At 35.8% G+C, this 21687-nt stretch overlaps 1 protein-coding gene across 1 annotated transcript in view; it reads right to left on the bottom strand.

The window, feature by feature from the left end:
* The window catches only part of PDGFC (platelet derived growth factor C), a 136247-nt gene that overhangs the window by 23854 nt on the left and 90706 nt on the right, over positions 1-21687 (bottom strand). Inside the window, exon 3 of the mRNA XM_075149429.1 lies at positions 13871-14051. Coding sequence (XP_075005530.1) covers positions 13871-14051 — 181 coding nt within the window. The remainder of the gene's footprint in view (positions 1-13870; positions 14052-21687) is intronic.

Genomic DNA, 21687 nt, shown 5'->3' with positions numbered 1-21687 from the left:
AAAGTTATTTGCTGCATTAGCCTACTAGACTGAAAGATACTGGCTAACCGCAAGTTTATGCTTTGATCAAGACAGAAAGTGTGCTTCAAAACCATATCATTCAAAATGCTTATTTGAATGCTTGACAAAGTATTGTTTCACAAATAAGCCAATAAGAAGATAAATTGATACTAAAAAGGCATTATTTACAGGCATTGATCACTGAGTATATAACTTAGCATGTTTTTTCCTGGGCATGAGGGACAGACATTACTACCCCTCTGCTGCAGTAGAGGGGGAAAAAAGAAGGGGGGGAAAAAAGCAACTTTGCAAGGAAACACTGTTGAAGAACACTCACTGAAGAGATCTGCATGGCCAATTCCGGCGGGATTTCTTCCACCTGCCCTGCACAGTGAAGCCCCATGAGATGATCTGTTTGTTTAAATAAGAATAGAAACCCATTCTGAAGGTTCTCAATACCAAAAATAAAAGGTAATCGAGATGTACTGCATAAATTACACTTACCAAGCAATGTCAAACAAGTCGGGTAAATTGACTGTGATGACTGCCATGCTTTGCTGAAGAAAGAGTCAATCTAGTATTTGGAAAAAATCTTTTCTGTTTTTGTAAATGATTATACATTTAAGATACCTAATTGCCAAGAAGATAGTACTATCATGTTCTTAGCCTTCTTCCACTATTCACTATTTAATTTGAAGCTGTTTTGCATCTTTCAGATTATCTGTGAAGTTCCACTGGACAAACATGAGGATTTGAATGAACAAATTAGGATGTGTGAGTACAAACTACTTCTGGTATGGGAGGGGAGGCAAATTGTCATTTCAAGTGCATCACCATAAACTTGATATAATTTGACTGAATTTACATGAATAAAAATTCCCTTTGTAAGTTTATATTCCAGTTAAAAAGTCAGAAGAGGACATTTTGCTATTTAAAAATTAAGGTTATAGTCTCTCCTCAAACAATATATTACTATTGGATATGGGTTACCTTAGCAACTATTATGTGTTGTAAAAGAGAATCCTGAGAAATGAGGGTGTTTTAGTAAGCAACTAAAATAGTGACACTCCTTTTCTTTTTTTCTCCCACTATTCCACTTCTTCCACAGAAAATTAAACAATTTTTTTGAGATAAACACTGATTGTGATCTCAGAATGATAACATCAATACTGTTTTTAACTCAATTACCACCAAAGTTAAATTCTTCCAGGCAATCTTTACTTCATTGCTGAAACTGGTCCATGGTGTATAATTCACTCAATTAGGAAATCAGAGGAATAGGTAGCAACTGTGAAATAAAATCTCACTAGGCAGAACATTATTCTCAGTGTAATAAATGCATCTAGAGAAACAATTATTTGCCAATTAATTTATCAATATACTTTTAAAAATAATAATCTATTTAAATGTGGATAATGTGGCCATTATTTTGCTGATGTGATCATTGTTTTTCAGACTCCAATACCTAATATTTCCTGTTGAAGGCAATGGGAACTGCTTGTTAAGAATCTGTCTGTCACACTGTCTGTATGACAAAGAAGAACTAGAATCAAAACATCCACAGATTTCAAAAGCCTATAAACTGGAAAGTATAACATTATCTATTGTTGCAATTTCAATAGTGTGCTTATCACTATATGAACAGAAATAATGAACATTAAAATTGCATGCAATAATAAATCCAAGTTGATGCATTGTTAGAATAACTTTAAAATACAATTATTCTCCTGACAAAAACCACAGGAATACCATTTGTAAACAGAAGGATCCAACTATGACAATTTGGCACTATAACTATTGCCAGTTACTCCCCTCAGGTAATCTGACTATTATTTTCTCTTTCTCCTCTAAACCTCAATACATGACAGAAAACAGAAAAGAGCTGCCATCCTTTTCCTGCAGCAGAAAATATCAGTGGAAGGTACAAGTGCCTTACTGCAAGGAAGCCATGGCCTATGACAGACTTTTGTTGGAGACAGAACACTGTACGTGACTGAGTCAGAGCAGGGTATAATAAAATATCCATACTGAAAAGTTCATATGCTGTGCCCTGTGCAAGATGTGTTTCTTCCTGGTTCTCTCTGGGGATTCTCTAATTGCTTGATTAGGAGATTACTGTTTGTAAGTATTTAATTAAAGAGAGGACAGTATGGAGTCTTTCATAAGTATACACTCATACTTTATTAGGGAATTAGATTTAAAGAAAAATTCAGAATGGAAAGTAATGCCTTATTCTTAAAACTGTGTTGTTAAAATGATTTTCCTCTGGTTTCAGATTTTTATGATGACATCACCTTAGTATTTTGCCACTCTTCCAAGTATTAACCATGCAATTTAGGCCAGCCCCTATCTATAAATTGTCCACTGGCATTTTGGTATAGCACTAGCTTTGTAAATTATAGCTTTGTATGGCTTGCTTAATGATGCTCCTTAGGCTCGCAGAATTGTTTTTAAAATTATCATTAACTTTTTTTAAACAGCCTGCAGAGAAAAGTTGGTTCTGTTCACACTTGGGCAGTTTTTAGTTTATTGATTTTCCAAATTCCCCTACAATTTGTAAGTGGTTTCAGGTAAGGAAATATCAAACCTTATCATGGAAATTTTACAATTTTTTTTTTCTTCTTTAACAGCATAGTCTCTTTTCCAATTTAAAGAAGCACTTTCCCAATGTAGTTTTTAAAAATATTAGATGCGTTAGTAAGAGATACACAGTTCATAGAAAAGGAGGCAATAAATGACAAAATATAAAGGGTGCTTACTTAAAACAATGGACAGCAACCACAGTCTCAGAAAATAATCACAAAAGTCCCTGTAGGTGTACCTATTATCTAAATGAAAATCTGCAAAACCCTCTTACTATTTACTAGCACTGTTACATGCAAACTGTTACATGTTAATTTCTCTTGTTTAGTCTTAAGTCTAAGAAAATGTATAAATAAATCCTTAACTACACAGAGATACATTCTAGTAGCTCGCAACAGCTGATTTTACTTTGCCCTTCTTCTGTTATGACATCACCTCAAAGGTGTTCTTAGGCTTTAAATTAAGTAGGAATATAGCGCTGCTCTGCAGTACATAACCAGAACAGTTTGGTTTACGATGGCAGAGCAGAAGGCTGCTGTGGGGTTGACAGTTGCCCAAAGACCTCCACTTGGGCTTCGCCTCCGTACAGTGGGCTTTGCACAAGGTTCAGGTTCACGTATCTCTCACATTTGCAAAATATCGGGCTTTCAGCCTGATCACCTCTATCACATCAAAGATGTGCAGGTTTGTTCCTTAAGTTCTAATATTTTTAGATATGTTTTGTTAGCAAAGTAGTAAATTACTTCCAAATTTTATATTGTCTTTCATCCATATAAATACCTAGTTGTAAAAGTAACTCAATTTTTTATTCTTAATGACGATTGGGAACATAATTGAAAAACCCTTTGACAATTTTTCATTTGTCTTTGTACTGTTGACTTGACCATCTATCTTTGATTTTTGCTGAAAAGCTAGGCTGTACTCTGAAGTGTTTTATACCAGCAAACAGTTTCAAAACACTCTTATGAACCTTAATTCTACATTTATGTTGCATCAAAAGATGTACTGCTATTTTAGGCACCTAATCGCAAGGTTTTTTTCTACATGAAAGGTGCCTATGACTTTCTTAAGCAGAAAGGTGATTAAAAAAAAGTAAATACAGTATTTAAAGTTATATATATTGACAGAGCGCAAACAAGAAGAGATCAATGACAGAATTTACTTTGACTAAAAGACAAGAATTCCAAGCCAAAAAGGCATTACACAGATGACTCAAGAACGGGAAGTATTTTATTATTAACTTTTGATTACCCAGAACACCTCACATTGAAAAGCCGAAGACAAATATGCACACACAAGTCAGAAGAGTTCAGAAGATCAGAGTGATTTTCAGAAGATAAGCAAGGGCAACCCTATTAACAGCTTACATATTAAAAGCCTACATATATGTGGCTAACTGTCCTGCCAGTTAGCAAGTTAAAAATGATTCAGCACTTGGTCCTTTCCCCCAAGAAATACGGATGATGACCAAGTGACTTTGATAATTTGGCTCAACTCAGTTATCTTACTCTCCTTGGCTTCTCTAGCCAGCAGGGAAGTTCAGGGTCAGTTGCACAGAGTTAACAAAATCTGTCTACAAAACAATTTTAGATTTTAGATGTTTTGAAGTTTCAAAAACAGTGACCTTTTTACATTCACATGAAGGCAAAATAAGTAAAAGAAAAATACTGAAAATAAAACATTTGAAAATTCAAATTTAAGAAATTGTATTGACTATGCCAACTATTCACAGAACCATGAGGATACTGATTTCTAACAAAATTACCTTAGCACAGCATGTGTCTTGTTAAAGACAGTCTTGCTGTTTAAAGGGTATTTGTCACACTGTTAGAAGAACATTTAGAACAAGAGATGTCTACTGAGAAACTCTTAAGTTAACTAAGTGCTACCAAAAGACACCTGGGGCTACATGCTGGACAATAAAGCATCAGATTGATTTAATTATCTACACCACTACACTGAAATTCCCCTAACCACCTAACAGACTTACTCAGATGAGACCTGAGAACTGTTGTATGTGGTGTCAGGGTAGAGTTATTATGGAGTTCCCCCAAGGAATCCTTTTGCAGCTGAAAGGGAAGGGCTATTAGGAACCACCAACTTCAAAATGTCTGTAGGATTACATGCAAAATTTCTTCCAAAGGCTGTTCCCTCTGCTTTCACACCTCCACTTTTCACGTGCCTTTGAACCTGGTCTTTCGTGCACTAAATCACTCCCCTCAATTTGAAGCCCAGCATTTTATTTCTCCTCATAAATGATTCGTATTAGTTTTTCTTCCTACGATTTATTGCCTAGCTCAAAAGCAGAGGGAAATGAATACTCAAGCAGCCTGAGCATTCTGCCTCTGGAAATGTCTTTTGCCAAACAAATTGCCCTCCATTTTCACATGCAAGGTTTTGTTTATTTCATTTTGTTTTTTAAACGATTACAGTTCTTCAACAACATACACCAGCTATCAGGAGCGAACATGGAAGCAATGCTCCTGAATTCCTTCTCCACCACCCTAGCCAGAGATAATTGAAAGAACAGATGCAACAGCTTTGTGATTATCTAGACTTTCCCATGAAAACAAAACTGAAACCTTTTCAACAAAAATCCTGGTTTCTTCAGCCAAACCTTTCATCATCATCATTAAAAAAGTTCTGAGTACTTATGAGAAGCTAACAAATGACAGCTCATAATCCCCATCTGTAACACCAGAGGCCAGGTACTGCAAAGACAAGACAGGTGCAAATTTTGGTATTCCCATAGTGCTTATTATCTATCCCTTTTTAGAAACAAAAGGATTTCTCTTAACACTACTACCGATACCCGACATTAATCTTTCCGTGAGCAAACTCTTACCCTGAAGCTACTATACAGTGTTATTACTCTGTCAAGAATTTTTCTCCTGAATTTAAAGAGGTGCTTCCACCAGTGCTTCCACTCTGCAGTCAGTCATCTACAGAAGCTGCTCCATAGCTGATTTGATCTCAACTGTCTAGAGCTGCACCCATGATTCCATTTTTTCCATGCAATTCTGCTGTTCCTAAAAGCTTTTCAGATCTGGACCATATGTAAAAAAAATAGAGAAGTTGCACTGAGTAATTCTGTTCTGTCCCAAATTCTTTCCTTTCATTCCTGTTTTCTTCTTTTCCTACCAGAATTATGGTAAGAAAAATTAGCACGGTACACACCACTCTAATTAGTTGCTGCCTGTTTTGTTGGGGTGAGGCAATGGATAGGACTGCGGCATGACTAAGATATTCATAATGGATCGGGACATGACATGAATGCAGCTAAAATAGCATAACTGAAAATTACGGTGCTGCCTGAAACCTAGTATCAAATGTACATTTGCTTACCTTTTTTTCCACTAGCAAGCATGTCAGACACAACGTCTCAGTATTTGAAAGCACAAAAAATATAGGACTGTGCCAGTTACACAGGGGATTACTTTGAGAATGGGACAGAGTCACTTTGCTTTGGAATTTGTAGAGAAGCCATCAGCGTGCTTTCTCAAAAAGCTGTGAATAACATGTTGATCCTGGAAATTGGAAAAGGGATAGTCAACTAGACGATTATGTAATACTTAAAACATAAAAAATAAAGATAAAGGTAGCCAGAAAAAAAAAAAAAACACCAAACCCCAGCAGAGCTAAAGGGACCTGGGAGAACGGGAAGGTGGTGTTGGGGTTGTTTGTTTGGGTTTTTTTGTTCATTTTTGGGAGTTGGGGAGGTGGTTTTCGGTTCTTTTAACCAAACATATTAAGTAAAAATTAGCTTATATAACATTTAGTAAAGGATTAAATAAAAAAAAAAATCACACACAAATAACTGAGACACTGCACTCTTTAGAATAGATACGATCAATAAGATTGAACAAATAAATTTGAACCATGAGTACAGAATAATTTTAAAAGACTAAAGGAACATTTGGACATCACTGTGGAATATTTATGTCGAGGTAGCATCCAACAGCTCCAATTACATGGGATCAGTGAGTTTACAGTTTGAGTGACACATTTTTATATACATACATATCCCTCTCAAGTAAGAGTTTGAAGTTTCTTTTCTATGAGGTGCCTATACAATATGATTTTAGCAAAGGATGTTCTGAAGGCATGAAGTTTACCTGGGCTCAAGGGGTACATGGACGATTATTTGTGAGGAACGTCTGTTACAGCTTATTAAATAGACAAAGCACACAGCCTCAGGGAATCCCCCTCTTCTGCAGAAAATGGCTGGTAAGTGGGGGAGTACAGGAGGGGTGAAGAATCACATCTGCTTGACCTCCTCCTAGTGCTCCCTGCCATCCATTTATGACCACCACTGGTTGCAGGCTCCTGGGCCTTTGGTTTGATTCAAGGCAGCCTGACATTTGGGAAACTGGGAAGGCAATTGGAAAGGCTTAGAAACTTGACATTACTGTTAACTCTGTTGAATAATAAATTTTCAAATTCACATGCCAATATACATAACACATATTAAATGCTTTAATGTATTACTGCTGACTGATAAAGACTAACCAGCTTGATCTGATCCTCATTCATTTGTAAAGAACTGTTTTAGAAGTGAGATTTTGAGAAGGAAGAGAGAATCTCTTTAAAGATCAGTTAAAGGAAAGTTGGTACAAGTAGAGAATAACATATTTTAGGCTAATATTTATAGTTGTTACAGAGTGGCAGTATTATTCTTTTGTTAATTTCTTCTGTGTAATTGCTCTGATTAGACCTAATTCAGTCATTCTTGAGTGAACTTAATGAAAAAAAAAAACCCACCAAAAGACTCAAATACTACTTGAAAAAAAGTTTTTGTCAGTTAGTATATTGGAAGCCATTTCATTAAGTAAAAAACTCACAATCTGAAATGTCTTTCAAACTCTGATGTCAAAATGCAATAAAAGACATTTACTTATTTTTAAATCTTGAGTTTTGATATGTAACTGTGTTTTATTATAAGGTTACACTCTCATAATGAGGACTCCCAGAATATACTCAGGATTACAATATTAAAATGTAATAGTTGAAAGTTATTTTCATTAGTGATGTGTTCCCTGCTTATTAGCGGGTGTAAACTTCAATGTCTGTTAAGTCGAATGACAAAAGTAACACCAAAGGTAACTGCTGTGGTAATCCACAAGGCTGGTAATTCACATCCGTCCACCTTCCCCATGAACCATGCATTCTCGTCCTTGCATCATTAATGCAGATTGGATTTTTCACATTACTATCTTTCCTGGATTTGTACACAATTTTTTTTTTCTATTTTCTCATCAGTTGGCAAAATATCAGTTGGCAGATTGTTCCCAAACAGAAATAATGTTACTTGAGATCCCCCACACACCAGCTAGACCACTCCCAGAGTCATGACATTCCAGGAGACTTTTGAAATTGTTCAGGGCAAAACCACTCTTCTTTCTATCTTTAACTTCTCTTGTAGACTTTTTGAAAACAACAGAGCACAGAACATTAAAACTTATATATGTAAGATTTGTTGCACAACATTACAATAAAGTAAATGATAGACCATGTAAAAGTAATACTCATTTTCAAATTAAATAAATATGCATCCATAAACTTCCAATGAAAATGCTGAGACACACTAATAAAGTTTCCAAATAATAAAAAAGAGTCCTGACAATAAAAATATTTATTAGTAAGTGGAAACCTAATAAAAGCCTTTAGTAACTTAGAGAAATTAAAGAAAAGAGATTGTCTCATGTATTTTAAATACTTTTCTGATATGTTTGCTAAACTTTTTCACTTTTTAGGGCATTTAAAAGGGTTAAACATTGTTTGCACTGAATCATCCTACTATCTGCTTTTATGTGGGAGGAGAGGGTTAATATGTGATCAAAGATATAATTTGGGGAAAGGAGCAAAAAGGGCTGCCTGCTTTTTCTTGGTAGTTGCAGTACCCCATCTCTTGCTTATGGCAATAATTTCTGCTTGAAACAGGTTGCCAGAGTGATCTAACTTGTACATAATGCTATTGACGACTAAAAGGAGAGCAGTTTTCACAAGCACCTCTCCACCTCACTTGTTTTGATTTCTCCTCAATACTGTCTTCAAAAATACAATTTTAATTCAGATTTTGGCCAGAGGGAAAGGAACCTAGTCCTTCAGAGTGCAAAACTTGCTATCATATAAACATATTCATTCCTTTTAAGAACTAAATGACAACCAATTTGGTTCAAAATGTCCTTCTTCCTCTTAGAGTCTCAGAAAATCCACACTGACATCTCAGGTTGTGCAGGTCAAGGACACACTTCCATGGACTTCTGTGCAGGCCCACAATTTTGCTAGAACAAGTTTGCTAGATTTGTTTCTAACCCTGTCTCTCTGCAAGTCTGCTTCACATACACAGATTTTTAAATTTTTTATGATGTCCATGTGACAGAATGAGATATGGTCACAGGAGACAAGATGTTATGATTGGATTAGGAAATATCCCTCAGAGGTTCTTTCTGTTTCGAAGGGTTTTTTTCCCCTCTCATTGTAGTCCCATGGATAATAGCCATCCTCGGTTTTGTACTTTTTGTAGTTTTTTAAGTAATCTGAAGCATGTCACTCCTATCTATGTATTTTGGGGTGATCTTTAATGTCTCATTTAAGAAATTTAAAAGGAATTTCTCTTTAGACCTCAAGCACAAATTTAATGCAGCAAGAAATCTCCAAGGAAAGAATTAGTCCAAAAACCTCTCAGATTTACAATGATTTTTTGCCACACAAAAAAAATTGAATGATTGAATTTGCATGCTGGAGCATCTTTAGGAGTTTGTTGATTTATCCAGGCTTCGGTTTCTCTATACTTAATCAGTGGAAGCTCTGAACACAGAGGTTTTGTTTAAGAGTCCTTCCCATCATATGAAGGATTTTCACAGTCCTTTTTCACTTCATGTAGCATTGCAAAGCGCTAAGTAACGCTCATACACTCTCCTGGCTGCTTCATACCACCTTGGCTTAAACAACCCTGAAATCATGTTATTTCCAAAATCTTTTGATTGCTTCTTAAGAGAGTGTAGAAAAACCTTTGTTTAGGAGATCAATAATGTCCTTTATGATGTTTCTGGATGGATTTTCAGTTATTGCAACCAAAGTTAAGCCTCTCTTGGGCTTTGGTACTGACATGCGAGATACACACCTGGTATCTGTGAAATCTGTGGACTTTTGAAAGGAAGGGAATGCTAGATAAGAGCTTTCCTTTCTCTGTTCTATTAGTATGCACTTTTTCTATTAGTATTTAAATTTTATTTGCCTTTTTCATTAAAAAAGTTCAATTAAAAAGGTTCCACAAAAAAAATTAACATGCTCAACCCTAAAAGAGCAAAGCTTAGCCAATTTGGATGCAATCAAGGAACAATTAGATAGCCCTAAATAGATTATCTGCACAGCATTAAATTTAATCTTCATTACTGTTAATAGCAAAAGCACTACCAACAGAATCTCTGCATCAAAAGAAAAAAAAAATCTGTCTTGGATTGAAATCCAGGTAGCCATACAGGTACTGCACCAAAAATCACAAAACACCTGTCAAGTCACTTTTAAACCAGGTCAGTCTTTAAGCAGCTTCTTGGATTTTCCTCTTCATCTTCACTTGCATAGAAGAGGGTTAAGTATGTTCTTTGCAAGGATCTTTGCATGATCTTTGATGACAAATGACATGCTACCATATGCCAAAAAAGAAGGGGAATACAGTCACCCCCAGCTTCAACTTCAACTGGAGCTGCTTTGTTCTGAGTGCCCTGAATAATTAATAACTACTTTGGCAATCAGTCATGCATTCCTTAATGGCACCTCAGGCATCAAGTATCCCATTCACCCACTCCCCAAGTAACAATGGACTTTATTACATCAAGTTTTCTCTGCCAAACTTGTAACTGACATAATTTAAACTAAACAAGTCGCTAGGAAGACTGAAACCCAAACATATAAGAGTTTATAAGGTTTCCCTCAATTGCATGTGGCTACTATATGGATTAGAGCTGTAACTGGGGGCAAGTTAGAAGAAGGGGAAAAGAAATGAAATATGGATTGGTTTTCCAATAAAGTTCTAGGAGGGTTTAGGTGGCATAGTGCTGCCAAAAACATGACTTTTAATAAATGCATAGCTGAACAGTCAAAATGCAGGACAACCGCTAAGCAGCCCTTAGTGAATAAAGCAGCTCCCCAGTAAGCACAGACTAAGTGACAGAGCAGAGCACGAAAAGAGTGACTAAGAATAACAGCTGTGCTGAAAGTAGCGAATAATTTTGAAATAACACAAACTACATTTTCTCAGTAAGAATAAGCTTTTTCAACACTTCCTTCCACTTTACAGTATTCCAGACAAAATTAACTTGCAGCTATAGAACAGAGGAAAGAAAAGTGGAGTTAGACCAGAATTATAGAAAGTTCTAGATGTACCCAGGGTACACAATTTAAAATCGAAGAAATTCAAATAATTAAATTGTAATTAGCTAGAATCTGAAGAAAAACTTTATGTTTTTCCCGGGGAGCATTCTGCTTGTATACAGTACGTGCACTGCTTTTATGCGGTGCCTTACAATCCCACGGTAAACCTTTGTAAAAAAGTGATGTTGCATCTATTGACACTGGAACTGCTGCGAGTCCTTTTGAGTGACTACATCTTAGAAGTAAAGTAATCAGATCAATAGCCATTCTCCCCCTACTTATTCATCATGTGAAAAGTTGGTTTGAAATACAATATACAAAGTAAAAATATATATATATATATACACGATAAATTACAGCAGATTTAAACAAAGCCATTTCTCTTGCTCTTTAAAAGACCTGAAAATGTGTCCGGTGCCCCTGTCTGTGTGTGGCCTCCAAATACAGAAACAAGCTTGCACTGTTTTATTTCAGTTTTGCTTCATTTCTCCCCAAACAATCTCTCATTGCTAGTCTACCAGGCATGTCCCCCTCCCCCTCTTGTCAAAAAATGAGGGGGAAAAAAAAATTAACTGTTTAGGACCATTGAAGTGAATCACTAAGTGAATCAGTTATGTTTTTGCAAGATTTAGTCAAAATTTACACTCATTCCTATAGCTGACATCTACTTTGCGGAGAGGTGGGAGAGAAGGGGGGGCTGTAAATTTTAGTTTCTCTTGAAATGTTGGATGAGATAGCATTATAGTTTTAAAGAAAAACACATTTTTTTGGCATCAGTTTTCAATTGCTTTAGGTACAAGAAGCAGGTCTAATCCTGAAACTCAGCAGTATAGATTTCATTTACAATCTGCAGTCTGAAATGTGCAATTGTATTTTGCATGGCTTATTAAGACAGAATTTTTGATGAAAAAGATCACAGCCCTTTTAAAGAGAGATTTGGAAATTAATCCTCACAAACCGATAAGCAGTTGTTATACTGCACATTTTGGGGCTAGTTCTGAATTCCTGTGACATGAAGGGGGCTGCTCTTGCCTGTTATATATGTGAGAGATAACACGTTTGGTTTCTAAAACAGTTTGTGTGTATACTTCTTATGCTATATGAGCTTTGTTAATGGAGAAAAACGGGGAACTAAAAAGGCATCCTATGATGTCAGCTCTGCTTTTGTCTATTGAATAAGTGATGTAAATATTTTGAAGATTAAAGAATTATTTTGCAAGTGTTGATAATTTAAAAGTTATAACCAGTTTTCCCCATCAAATGTCAAGGAATAAACTCGGTCCATTTGCACAGCATGGCATCAAGATAATTATACATATACTCTGGTATTTTTAGGTGCCTTTGTTTAATCCATTCCACAGAAATTGGATCATACATAAGTCAGATAAATATGTAGCAGGTAGGATGTAATATGAGAGCTGCAACAACAAAATTTGGCATCAGCCCACAAATACATCTATTTAGGGGTTTTCTTTTACCATTTTCTAAAAGTAAACATACTTATTACATTCTGCCCTCGGGTGTACAAAAGTTTAAACCTGGCCATATTTCAAGTTGGTTTGGAGACTGATTGACATTTTACTTAATTTCAAAATTCATCATTATCAGGTCATATTATTCTACTCACAAAAGGGTCTGACTCACAAAAGAGTCAAATATGCAGCTCAAACCTTTAATCACTTTAGGAATAGTTCTTAGTTAGGCCTAAATATTTAAAAATGCTTATAGGAAAACAACAGGAAAAAACATACATATATATATGTACACACACACACACAACACTACACTTCACTGACATCATCATCAGTATGCTAAGTGTATTACATAGAAGATTATGTATTGTTGAAAAGATATGCAGAATTGTTCTTTGCTTCTTCTCAGTAACTGAAGTTTTGCAAATGGAGGGAAGAGGCAAAAATGGCAAAAGCAGTAAGCAAGCCAAATGCATCTTGAGTGAAGCACATGTCAGTGGGGTTACAACATGGATTCTTTTGATCAATTTTTTATTGAGCTTGTAGATATTTTCCACCAACTAAATACCACAGACCACAAGACTACTTAGGAGATTCACAAAGTGAATTATGAGGAATTTAACAAAAATACTCCTTACTCTCTTTAAATATGGAATACCTATTCTAAAACAAGTCAACCCCTGGTCTGCTCCACTCTAATGTTTCAGAACATTATCTCACCCTTAAAAATCTATAAACATTTTGCTGTCACAGATCTTTCATTTGGTGAAAAAAGGTAACAAATCTGTTGACAGTGAAAATAGTCACATTTTAGACAATGACTATTGTTTAATACCTGTGATTTACAAGCGTCAAGCAACATTCAAGAGAATCCTGAAGTACAGTTTCCAGGGAAAATGCAGTGGAAAATGAGTATTACGCATTGTCTGCTTAGTCACTATAATAAAACACTCCAGAAGCATAAGAAGTTTTCTGGTTTTGAACTAGGTATAATCATTTGGCTCTGTATGTCTAATAGCAGCTGACTAATAAAAACATGAATTTCTTCAATCTTCTTTGTAACTTCCCAATGCTCTTTCAATGTCACACAGCTGATTCTTATGCTGATTTTTCTTCTTTTCAAAGCTAGAAAAATATTTTTTTTCCACAGTACTGTATTAGGAATGCAAACATTTTACTGAAGTTTCCACACAAACAACTGAGCCCGCAACTTCCCAGTTCAAAGCCATCCAAGAAGAACCACAAGAACACTCAGTTAGTTAAAAAACAGAAACAAAATGTACAATTCGGGAAGACAGATTGCTCATTATTATTATTATTATTATTATTATTAAGAAATAAACAGTAATTAATCCTAATCTATTAAAAAAATTCTTTTGAGTTACCACTTCAAAGATTTTGTTTTCCTGAAATGTTCCAATCTGAAATATGTTACTTACTGGCATAAGAAGTGTATAATGGATGCAGAATCCAGGTTCAGAAGGAAAATATTCATCAGACACAAATCTTATTCTGATCTGGTTTCCTTTGGAGATTTGTCTGCTTGGCACACTACTGGAACCACACCAGCGCCCTAAAACAGTGCCATCACTAGGCTCTTCAACTTCTACAAAGTCATACCTAAACAGAAAAGAAAATCAAAAGTTTATTTACTGATAAAATTTCTATAAACTTCCTGCTTTAATCAATAAACTGACACTGTAGTTTGCAATTTCTTTTTTTTTTTTTTTAATGCTTAAAGTATGCTACCAAAGCCAGCTATTTTAAACTTAGCTTCCAAGTTGCTACTGGCTTAAATACATAATAAAATCATGCAATGAGGTTAAAAAAATAAAAGCAGAGTTAGCATTTTGAAAAGACCCATGAGTATGGTTGTGTTTGCTCCTTTTATGGAAAGCAATTACAACATGTGGGATAGGGCAGAATAAAGTCAGAAAAAAGATTGAAATTGCCTAAGTGTGGCAGTGTAATTCATACTGCAGTATCACTAGCAGTATACTGCATGTCACCAGTGAAAGTTCAGGAACTTTTTGGTACGGGAAAATTTGCTCTCTTGTAATACCAGCGGTGAATATGCTCCTGAAGGTTAAGGTGGCTTAGGGAAACTTGGAAGCACATTTTGAGTTTATTCATATCCCAGTGAGACATTTGTTGAGCAAAGACCTAGATGTACTGCGTGTCAGAAAGAACCTGATATTTTGGTAATATTGACAAGAGAGATATGGGTTGGGAGCTTTGAGAGAATGAAACATACTAAGTTTGATTTAGTTTCATTAGTTTTCAGAGTGTGGTCAGGGTACTCCTGGGGATCTGTGAACAACTTCAAACAGATCCATGAAAGGTAACTAAGAAATGCCAGTCAATTGTCATCAATAAGCTTCAATATGCCACACAAAGTTCCTTGCTTCCACTGGAAATGTTCAGGGGGTTCCCAAGTCATAAAAACATCGAAAGCCACTGCTCTAGAAGGTACGTCTGGTTTCAGTGCTTTAACCTGTTTCATGTCAGTTCCCCAGCTGCCCGTTGACAGAATAAACACTAAGCATTTCAGCTGGGTTTCCCTGCTGCAGCTTGAAACCCTCCGAGCCCCAGCGGCAGCACGGCCCGGTGGTTCGGGAAGGCGAGAGTGCATGGGGTAAAGCACAGCAAGCATTTGGAAGTCCACAGCTGCAGCTTTCCGAGCCATCGTTTCACTTTTAAACCACAACTTGTATTCTAAGCACAAGCATCACATACCTCTGAGAAAGTTTCAAGTTTTCTGATATTTTTATGTTCTCTTACATGTGTAGTCATATACTAAATGTGTCTCACATAAATCTAAATTGGTAAATAGCATCGAATCCTTTTCAAGCATACAAACAGTCCTACCTCTGATGATAGCAAATACTCATATTTTAAGAAACATGCACACCCACTCTACCAAATATGCCAGGCAATATTTAATGTGAAAATTATTACCTCATAAACATTTTCTACTAAAGCTTTTTCTGGATTTTTTTTCAGTAAAGCTAATCTTTATAATGATTCCCAGTTCCCTAGTTAGACAGCAAGCAATAAATTCTTGGGTTGCATGTTTGTGCAAGACTGACTTGCACATTTATTATCTCCATTTAAAGGACCAGTATTTTTTCCACTTAATTAAAAATGAATGCAATGAATATGCTCATTAACTGTGTTCAAAATCCATTACTGCCATATACCACAGTTTTAAATCTTTGTTGAACTTATGATACTAATTACTTTATCACCATATTTTTTCGCCCAAAACACTAAATAATTCCTTTAACTGATTCACCAGTGTTTTTACTTTAGGATCAGGTATACAACTTATTACAAAGGCAATGTGTACATTAATTGTACTAAGACTTCAGGGCTCAACGCATTTATCAAACTGATAATTTACCCCTGATAAATTTATAAAGTTGCTGATTTTGAGCACTGATTTTTTTTTTTTTTAAGATCAGCTTATGAAGTTTCTAAAGATAACCTTTTTTTTTTTAGTTAAGAATATGAAATAATTATCTACTTTTCTGATTTGTAAAGAGCGAATAAGTTAATCATTATGTTTATTGACTTAAGCTTAAGATGTCTGGGGGTCAGACATAGTATAGGTGTTAGTGCTTCTATATAACTTAGAGAGTACTTTCTATTGCACCCTTTGGTCTCCTGGTACCCCTGAAGTAAAAGAAAAACCTCAAATTTCACATTTTAAATTCTAGACCCTTAAAATAAATGCTAATTAATTCCACTAGTTGAGAGCTAAAACAGAGGGAAAAAAAGTGTTCTGAAAAACCCTAATAAAATTCAGCTTTCTGATATACATGACAGATCCAGATAATTCTGTTTGTTGGGATGTTTCTTCTATATTCAATTCTTTTCTCCTTGATCTTTGTACGTGGTGTTTCTAAACAAGCTGTCATTTCTAATAAAAAAAAAATTCTGATTTTTCTGTGTGTTATCTTGATTGAGAGGTTTCTCAGCCAACCTTCCCCCACCCTAACACCATTCTAATCATCAGAAATCTGTTTGTTTCCAAGTGATCAATCTGAAAACACTCTAATCATTATATAGGACTCACTAGTACTGCACTGAAGTATACACAATTATCAATATCACTAATTAAGGGATTTACTGAAACCTATTTTATAAGCCAATAACGTTCTTGTGGCAACATGGTACAGTACATACGGCACGGTTTATCATGATTACTCCCTTTCTGCAATGTCTCCCTCAGGACCTATAGAGGATTTCTGTTCTTTTATGTTCAACAAACAAGTCTGGTGCTGTAGACAAAAATTTCTGTTTTCAAAAGCAAATATACAAGATATGAGTATTGGTTTCTTACTGTTGAACACAGATATAGGTATAGCTCCCTGCACAATATAGATATTTCACCATCAGCAAGGGGAATCTTTAGAAATTCTGTCTACATCAACAGGAAAAAGTCCCTCACACGTTTCCTGGACATAATGACATTTTTTGCCAGTAACTGTATTCCTGTCAGTTATCTAGGCTGAATGTGCTGCAAGAGCCTGCCGAAAGAATCTTCTGTACAACTAAAATTCCTCACATTGCACATCTGGACTGAAGTCTGAACTTGCTGTGAAAAGTAACAAAACAAACTGGTTCAGATGCTTTAGCATTTACAAGATTGTGCTACATAATTCTGCAGCTTCACGTCACAGGGCTAAAGAGCAGCGGGGACAATAGCATAGCCATATAAAATTATTTCTCCATCAAGAGAAGCTTGTTCTTGAAATGCAAGAAAACTAGGATAAATAACCAAGAACTGAGAAGCTATTTTCCATCTTCAGTGGAGTAAAAAATGTTAAAATGCACATTGAACCAAACAAAGAATCCTTTTTTGTGCAGTGTACAAAGGAGAAAGCACAACCCTCTGACAATGACTAAAGAAATGCTCTGGTGCTATATCTGTGTTCAACACATTATTCAAATATTACTAAGTAAAATTTATGACAAAGAGGTAGTCCAGTCTCCTTTCCTGGGATGAAAGATGCTTTTGCCTTTAGTCATGATGCCCAAAATGCCTTCCCTTATACCCATCGCAGAACATGTATTCCTCTTCCCTATGGCCTAGGTGCCTGGGACCATGGGTCGAATTAACAACCTGAACAAAGACAATTGATTGGAAAAGAGCAAGGAAGCGACGTAAGCAACTCTAAACTTCAATGCCTTTCCCACCAGGAAATGTATTTTCCAAAGGAATACGTTTTCCTCTCCTTTCTATATTTTTTCTGTGGTTTACACTGACATTTGCTAAACATATTCCGACAGGCCGTTTACCTTGGCTTGCAGTTTTGTGACCTTTTTGTGGCTTCCCTCTGCCTTCAGAATTCCACAAATACATTGATGAATGTAAGAAGCAGAAACCCATGAGGTAAAACACTTTGTCATATCAGTGATGTTGGACCTTTCCATCTCTATATAGGTGTGTGCTAGACAAAAACGTAGCACACCTATTAAAATAGCTTGCGAAAGGTGAAATATATTTTTCCTTCCCCCTTTGATAAGAATCCGTTTCAATTTTTTTTTTTTTTTTTTTTTTTAATGAAGAAGTAGGAAGTTGATAACAATCTCTGTCTTATTTTTGACAGCGTCCTCTGGGACATTGTAATATTTCTGTTCCAACTTGTTTTAAAGCACATGGAATTCCACGGTTTTCCTGGTGCCGGCACAGCACACCAAAATACCTACCTCAGCTGCAGACCAAAAGCATTCAAGGTCCCCTGGCAGTTCATCAGACAAACTGTTATTGAACAGAACTTAGATGGTTTATATTTGGACAGTTTCAATTTCGGAAACATTGGAAATTACTAAAAACTGTCATAATGAAAATATAATTTTAATCTTTTTCTAAACAAAATTTTAATACCATCATTCTAAAGCAGAATTTCCTCTCTCTCTCTTCTACCTCCATTTGAAATAATTTTCATTTTTGCTACTGAAATATTTAAATTTCCTATGGAATAAAATTTTGGGTTTCCATCATTGGACTTAACTGTGTATTTGTATAGACAAAACTGTAAGGGTATTGGTGACACCTTACATAGTCTTCACCTCTTAGATCACTTTTAAATCACAGCTGTAAGTAATCATATTGCTTTTTGTGAAATAAACACTATATTTACATACAGAGGAAAGTAAGGCCAAAGTCTTCATTTGAAGACATTTTCTTCAAAGCTTGTCTGCCTCACTTGCAATAAATTCTGGAGACCTCCTTCAGTCAACCCAGCTCTCCAGTAATGCTCTGATGGGCAGATTCATGTTTATCTGGGTGGAAAAGGGAACACTGGAGCACGACAGAGGCACTCAAAACCACGGTATGGCAGACCCAATCTGTTTAACCAGCCTTGTTATTCCCCACAGGTCAACACGCTGTACAGTCAGCAAAAATGCATGACAGGACAAGGGGAATGCAAAGCTTATGAGAAAGGGCAGAGGGAAGACAGGAGGAAGCCGAGAAAGAACAAGGCAGAAGAAGACAGAGCAGCATGCTGGATTAGAGACATAAAAGTGGATTTCAGGCACACTACAAAACCTACAGATGTAGCAAGTTGTAAAAAGAGTGTACTGCTGCATTCATTTAATGGGTGGAGAACTTTCTTCTTTTCTATTACCAATTCTGCCCCTCTCACAAAAGTAAGTTTTCCTCAAAGCCAAGGCACAGAGATACAAGACACATCACGTGAGATGAAAATCAAAATGACACAAAAATTAAACAATTGGTAATAATGAAACCACATTACAAGTGCAGGTACTTATGCACTATTTCTCAGTTTATGTAAGAGGAAATCTTACTTTCGGTATTTTTTTTTCCCTCCAATATGGCCAGGCCAGGTAGTACAACCACCTGCCACCCAATTTTGCAAGCTTCAGAACAGCTGTTTAATTAATTTATTTGCTTTTCAAATGCATTAATTTACTTCATACTGTTTTGTATTTGTTGCCAGACAACAAAATTTACAAAAATTTCAGACTGGAAAATATTGGCCTATTCAGTCCAGTCCTCCATTCAATCCAGTAGATACAAAGTTCCTGAAATCACAAACCACTAGCAGTGCACAGCAAAAGTTAGCTATTAATAACTCCACTTGCCAGCCAGGCAGCAGAGATAAAACTCAAATGATAACAGAAAGCAAATTTCCTGGAGGAAGGGAAGGGAGAAGGCACCTTGGCTGAAATGGTGATCCTGTGGCAGCACCAGCAAATACTCCATGCAGGGTAAAAGTTCAATAAAAATGATTCTGCTCAACATTATTGGAAACATTTGACTGGGGCTACTCTGAGTGACAGTAAAGATAGAATGCTGAAAGAAAACTGTTTTTAAAAGACTACCTGATATAAAATTTTAAATATTTAAAATATTCTCTCTGGATTTTGTCTTTCCAAAAGGAAGTTCTGAAAAAAGTTACCCAAAATCATTTGACTTCACTTCCTGAGGCCCACAGCATGGGCAGTTCACCCTTAGCATTCATCCTTTTTAGGAGGACTTTCCACTATAAGAGGAAACTCCTTTGGATATCATGACAGATTGTTCAATAATCGAAAAAAAAAAGAGTTATGTTCTACAATGTCTGTCATGCTTGATGTTTTAACATAAAAAAAAAAAAAGAGAAAAGTTGATGGAACAGCAATCATTTGACATGAAATAAATTTCCATAGTAGTACCTGTATCTGCTGATCCTACACATAACTGTTTTAAGAGTCGCTGGAAAGAAACAGCATACTCAGATATAATCCAAATAAATAACTGATGAGGTCAGTTTTTTGTACTCAGAAAATGATGTTTAATTATACACAGACATCACTTCCAGCAGTAGACATCACTTCCAGCCAATACTGCAAATGAGCATAAAAACCCCAAGTATCCTGCCATGTCTACATTTTCCATGAAATAAAGATACTCAAGGTATAAACAGAGAACATTTCTAACTGCCATTCACCAAATATGGATTGTAGTTTCTGTGCCAATCTACTCTGAATACATCTATTTTAGAATATGCAGTACTGTACATTAAAAACTGCCTTATGGAAACACAGATTCATTCACAAATGTTAGATGGTTGCCATGGTTCTCTCTATTTAATCTTTCCTCATACTGATTAGTAACAGCCTGAGGCTTCTAACACAACCGCACAACTCTCTCTGTATTTCTACCTTGTTATTTAGGATACATTAAAAAAAAACCTTAATCCTTAGTTTTCAGTTTTCTTCCCCTGCATTCACTGTCAGCCACTTTGATCATAAACATACATTTTCAACACTGCAAGTGAAAGGGAAAAACAAGACAGAGTTCAAACCCCCAAATTCTGCTCTTTAAACTTTTGAACACTTTCCATGAAAAGAAAAGGATGCTCTGATTGTTTGATTTGGAGAAATTAACTGTTGCATTACCACTTCCTGGTCTACCAGAAAATATATTTCCATTTTCTGTGGATTTGCTAAAAATTTGAGGCATCATGTGAAGCTGAGACATGTACATTTTGTGTAGTAGCTTTTGTCACCTGGTGAACTACAGTCAAAGCACTTAATGCAAACACAACTCCAAAGAAATGCATCTCTTCCCCCTCCTCCCCAAAACCCTCCTTTGTATCAAAAGCTTATTTCAGTGCCAATTGATAAACTGAGTATCGCAGAAAACATATCTTTTCCCTGATGACTAGTAAATTGGCACACAAACACCTCTAGGAAATAAATCATCATGACTGGTATCTAGGTGCACTGGTGAGTACTTAAGGATCTCCATCTTAAACACATGAATATCCCATAGTCTCTGAAGGTAACTTCTGCCTTGTGGGGAGGAAGGGGCATTAACTTTTCCACAAGAATGAGAAATTGTAAATTAGATACATTGGTAAATGTACTTCAGGCTCTAAAACAAAACAATTCTATATTCAGACAGCAACACTGTAATTATTTAAGCATATGTTAAACTACTGATACGGATAAAGCATGTAAATAAGTATTTTCAGGAATAAAGCAACCACAGAATTCAGTCCTAGATAGCCTGTGCTACGAACTAATTTACACTGGTATAACTTCTATTGATACAATATTTCAAGCACTTGGATGAGAATCTTGTAGAAAGAGACACTGTAGTCCTGTAGATCAAAAGTGGAGGTAAGAAGGAAAGAAGATGGTTTCCTAAACTCCTCCTTTTAAAAGGTCGATTGCCAAATTTCTTAGAAGCTATCTATACTTACCTTCTTTGTATCAAAGAATGGCAGGTATTCCC

The sequence above is a fragment of the Calonectris borealis genome, chromosome 4 (genome assembly GCF_964195595.1).
Source record: "Calonectris borealis chromosome 4, bCalBor7.hap1.2, whole genome shotgun sequence".
Classification (NCBI taxonomy): domain Eukaryota; kingdom Metazoa; phylum Chordata; class Aves; order Procellariiformes; family Procellariidae; genus Calonectris; species Calonectris borealis.
Note: the sequence above shows the minus strand (reverse complement) of the source record. Positions and strands in the feature narration are given on the sequence as shown.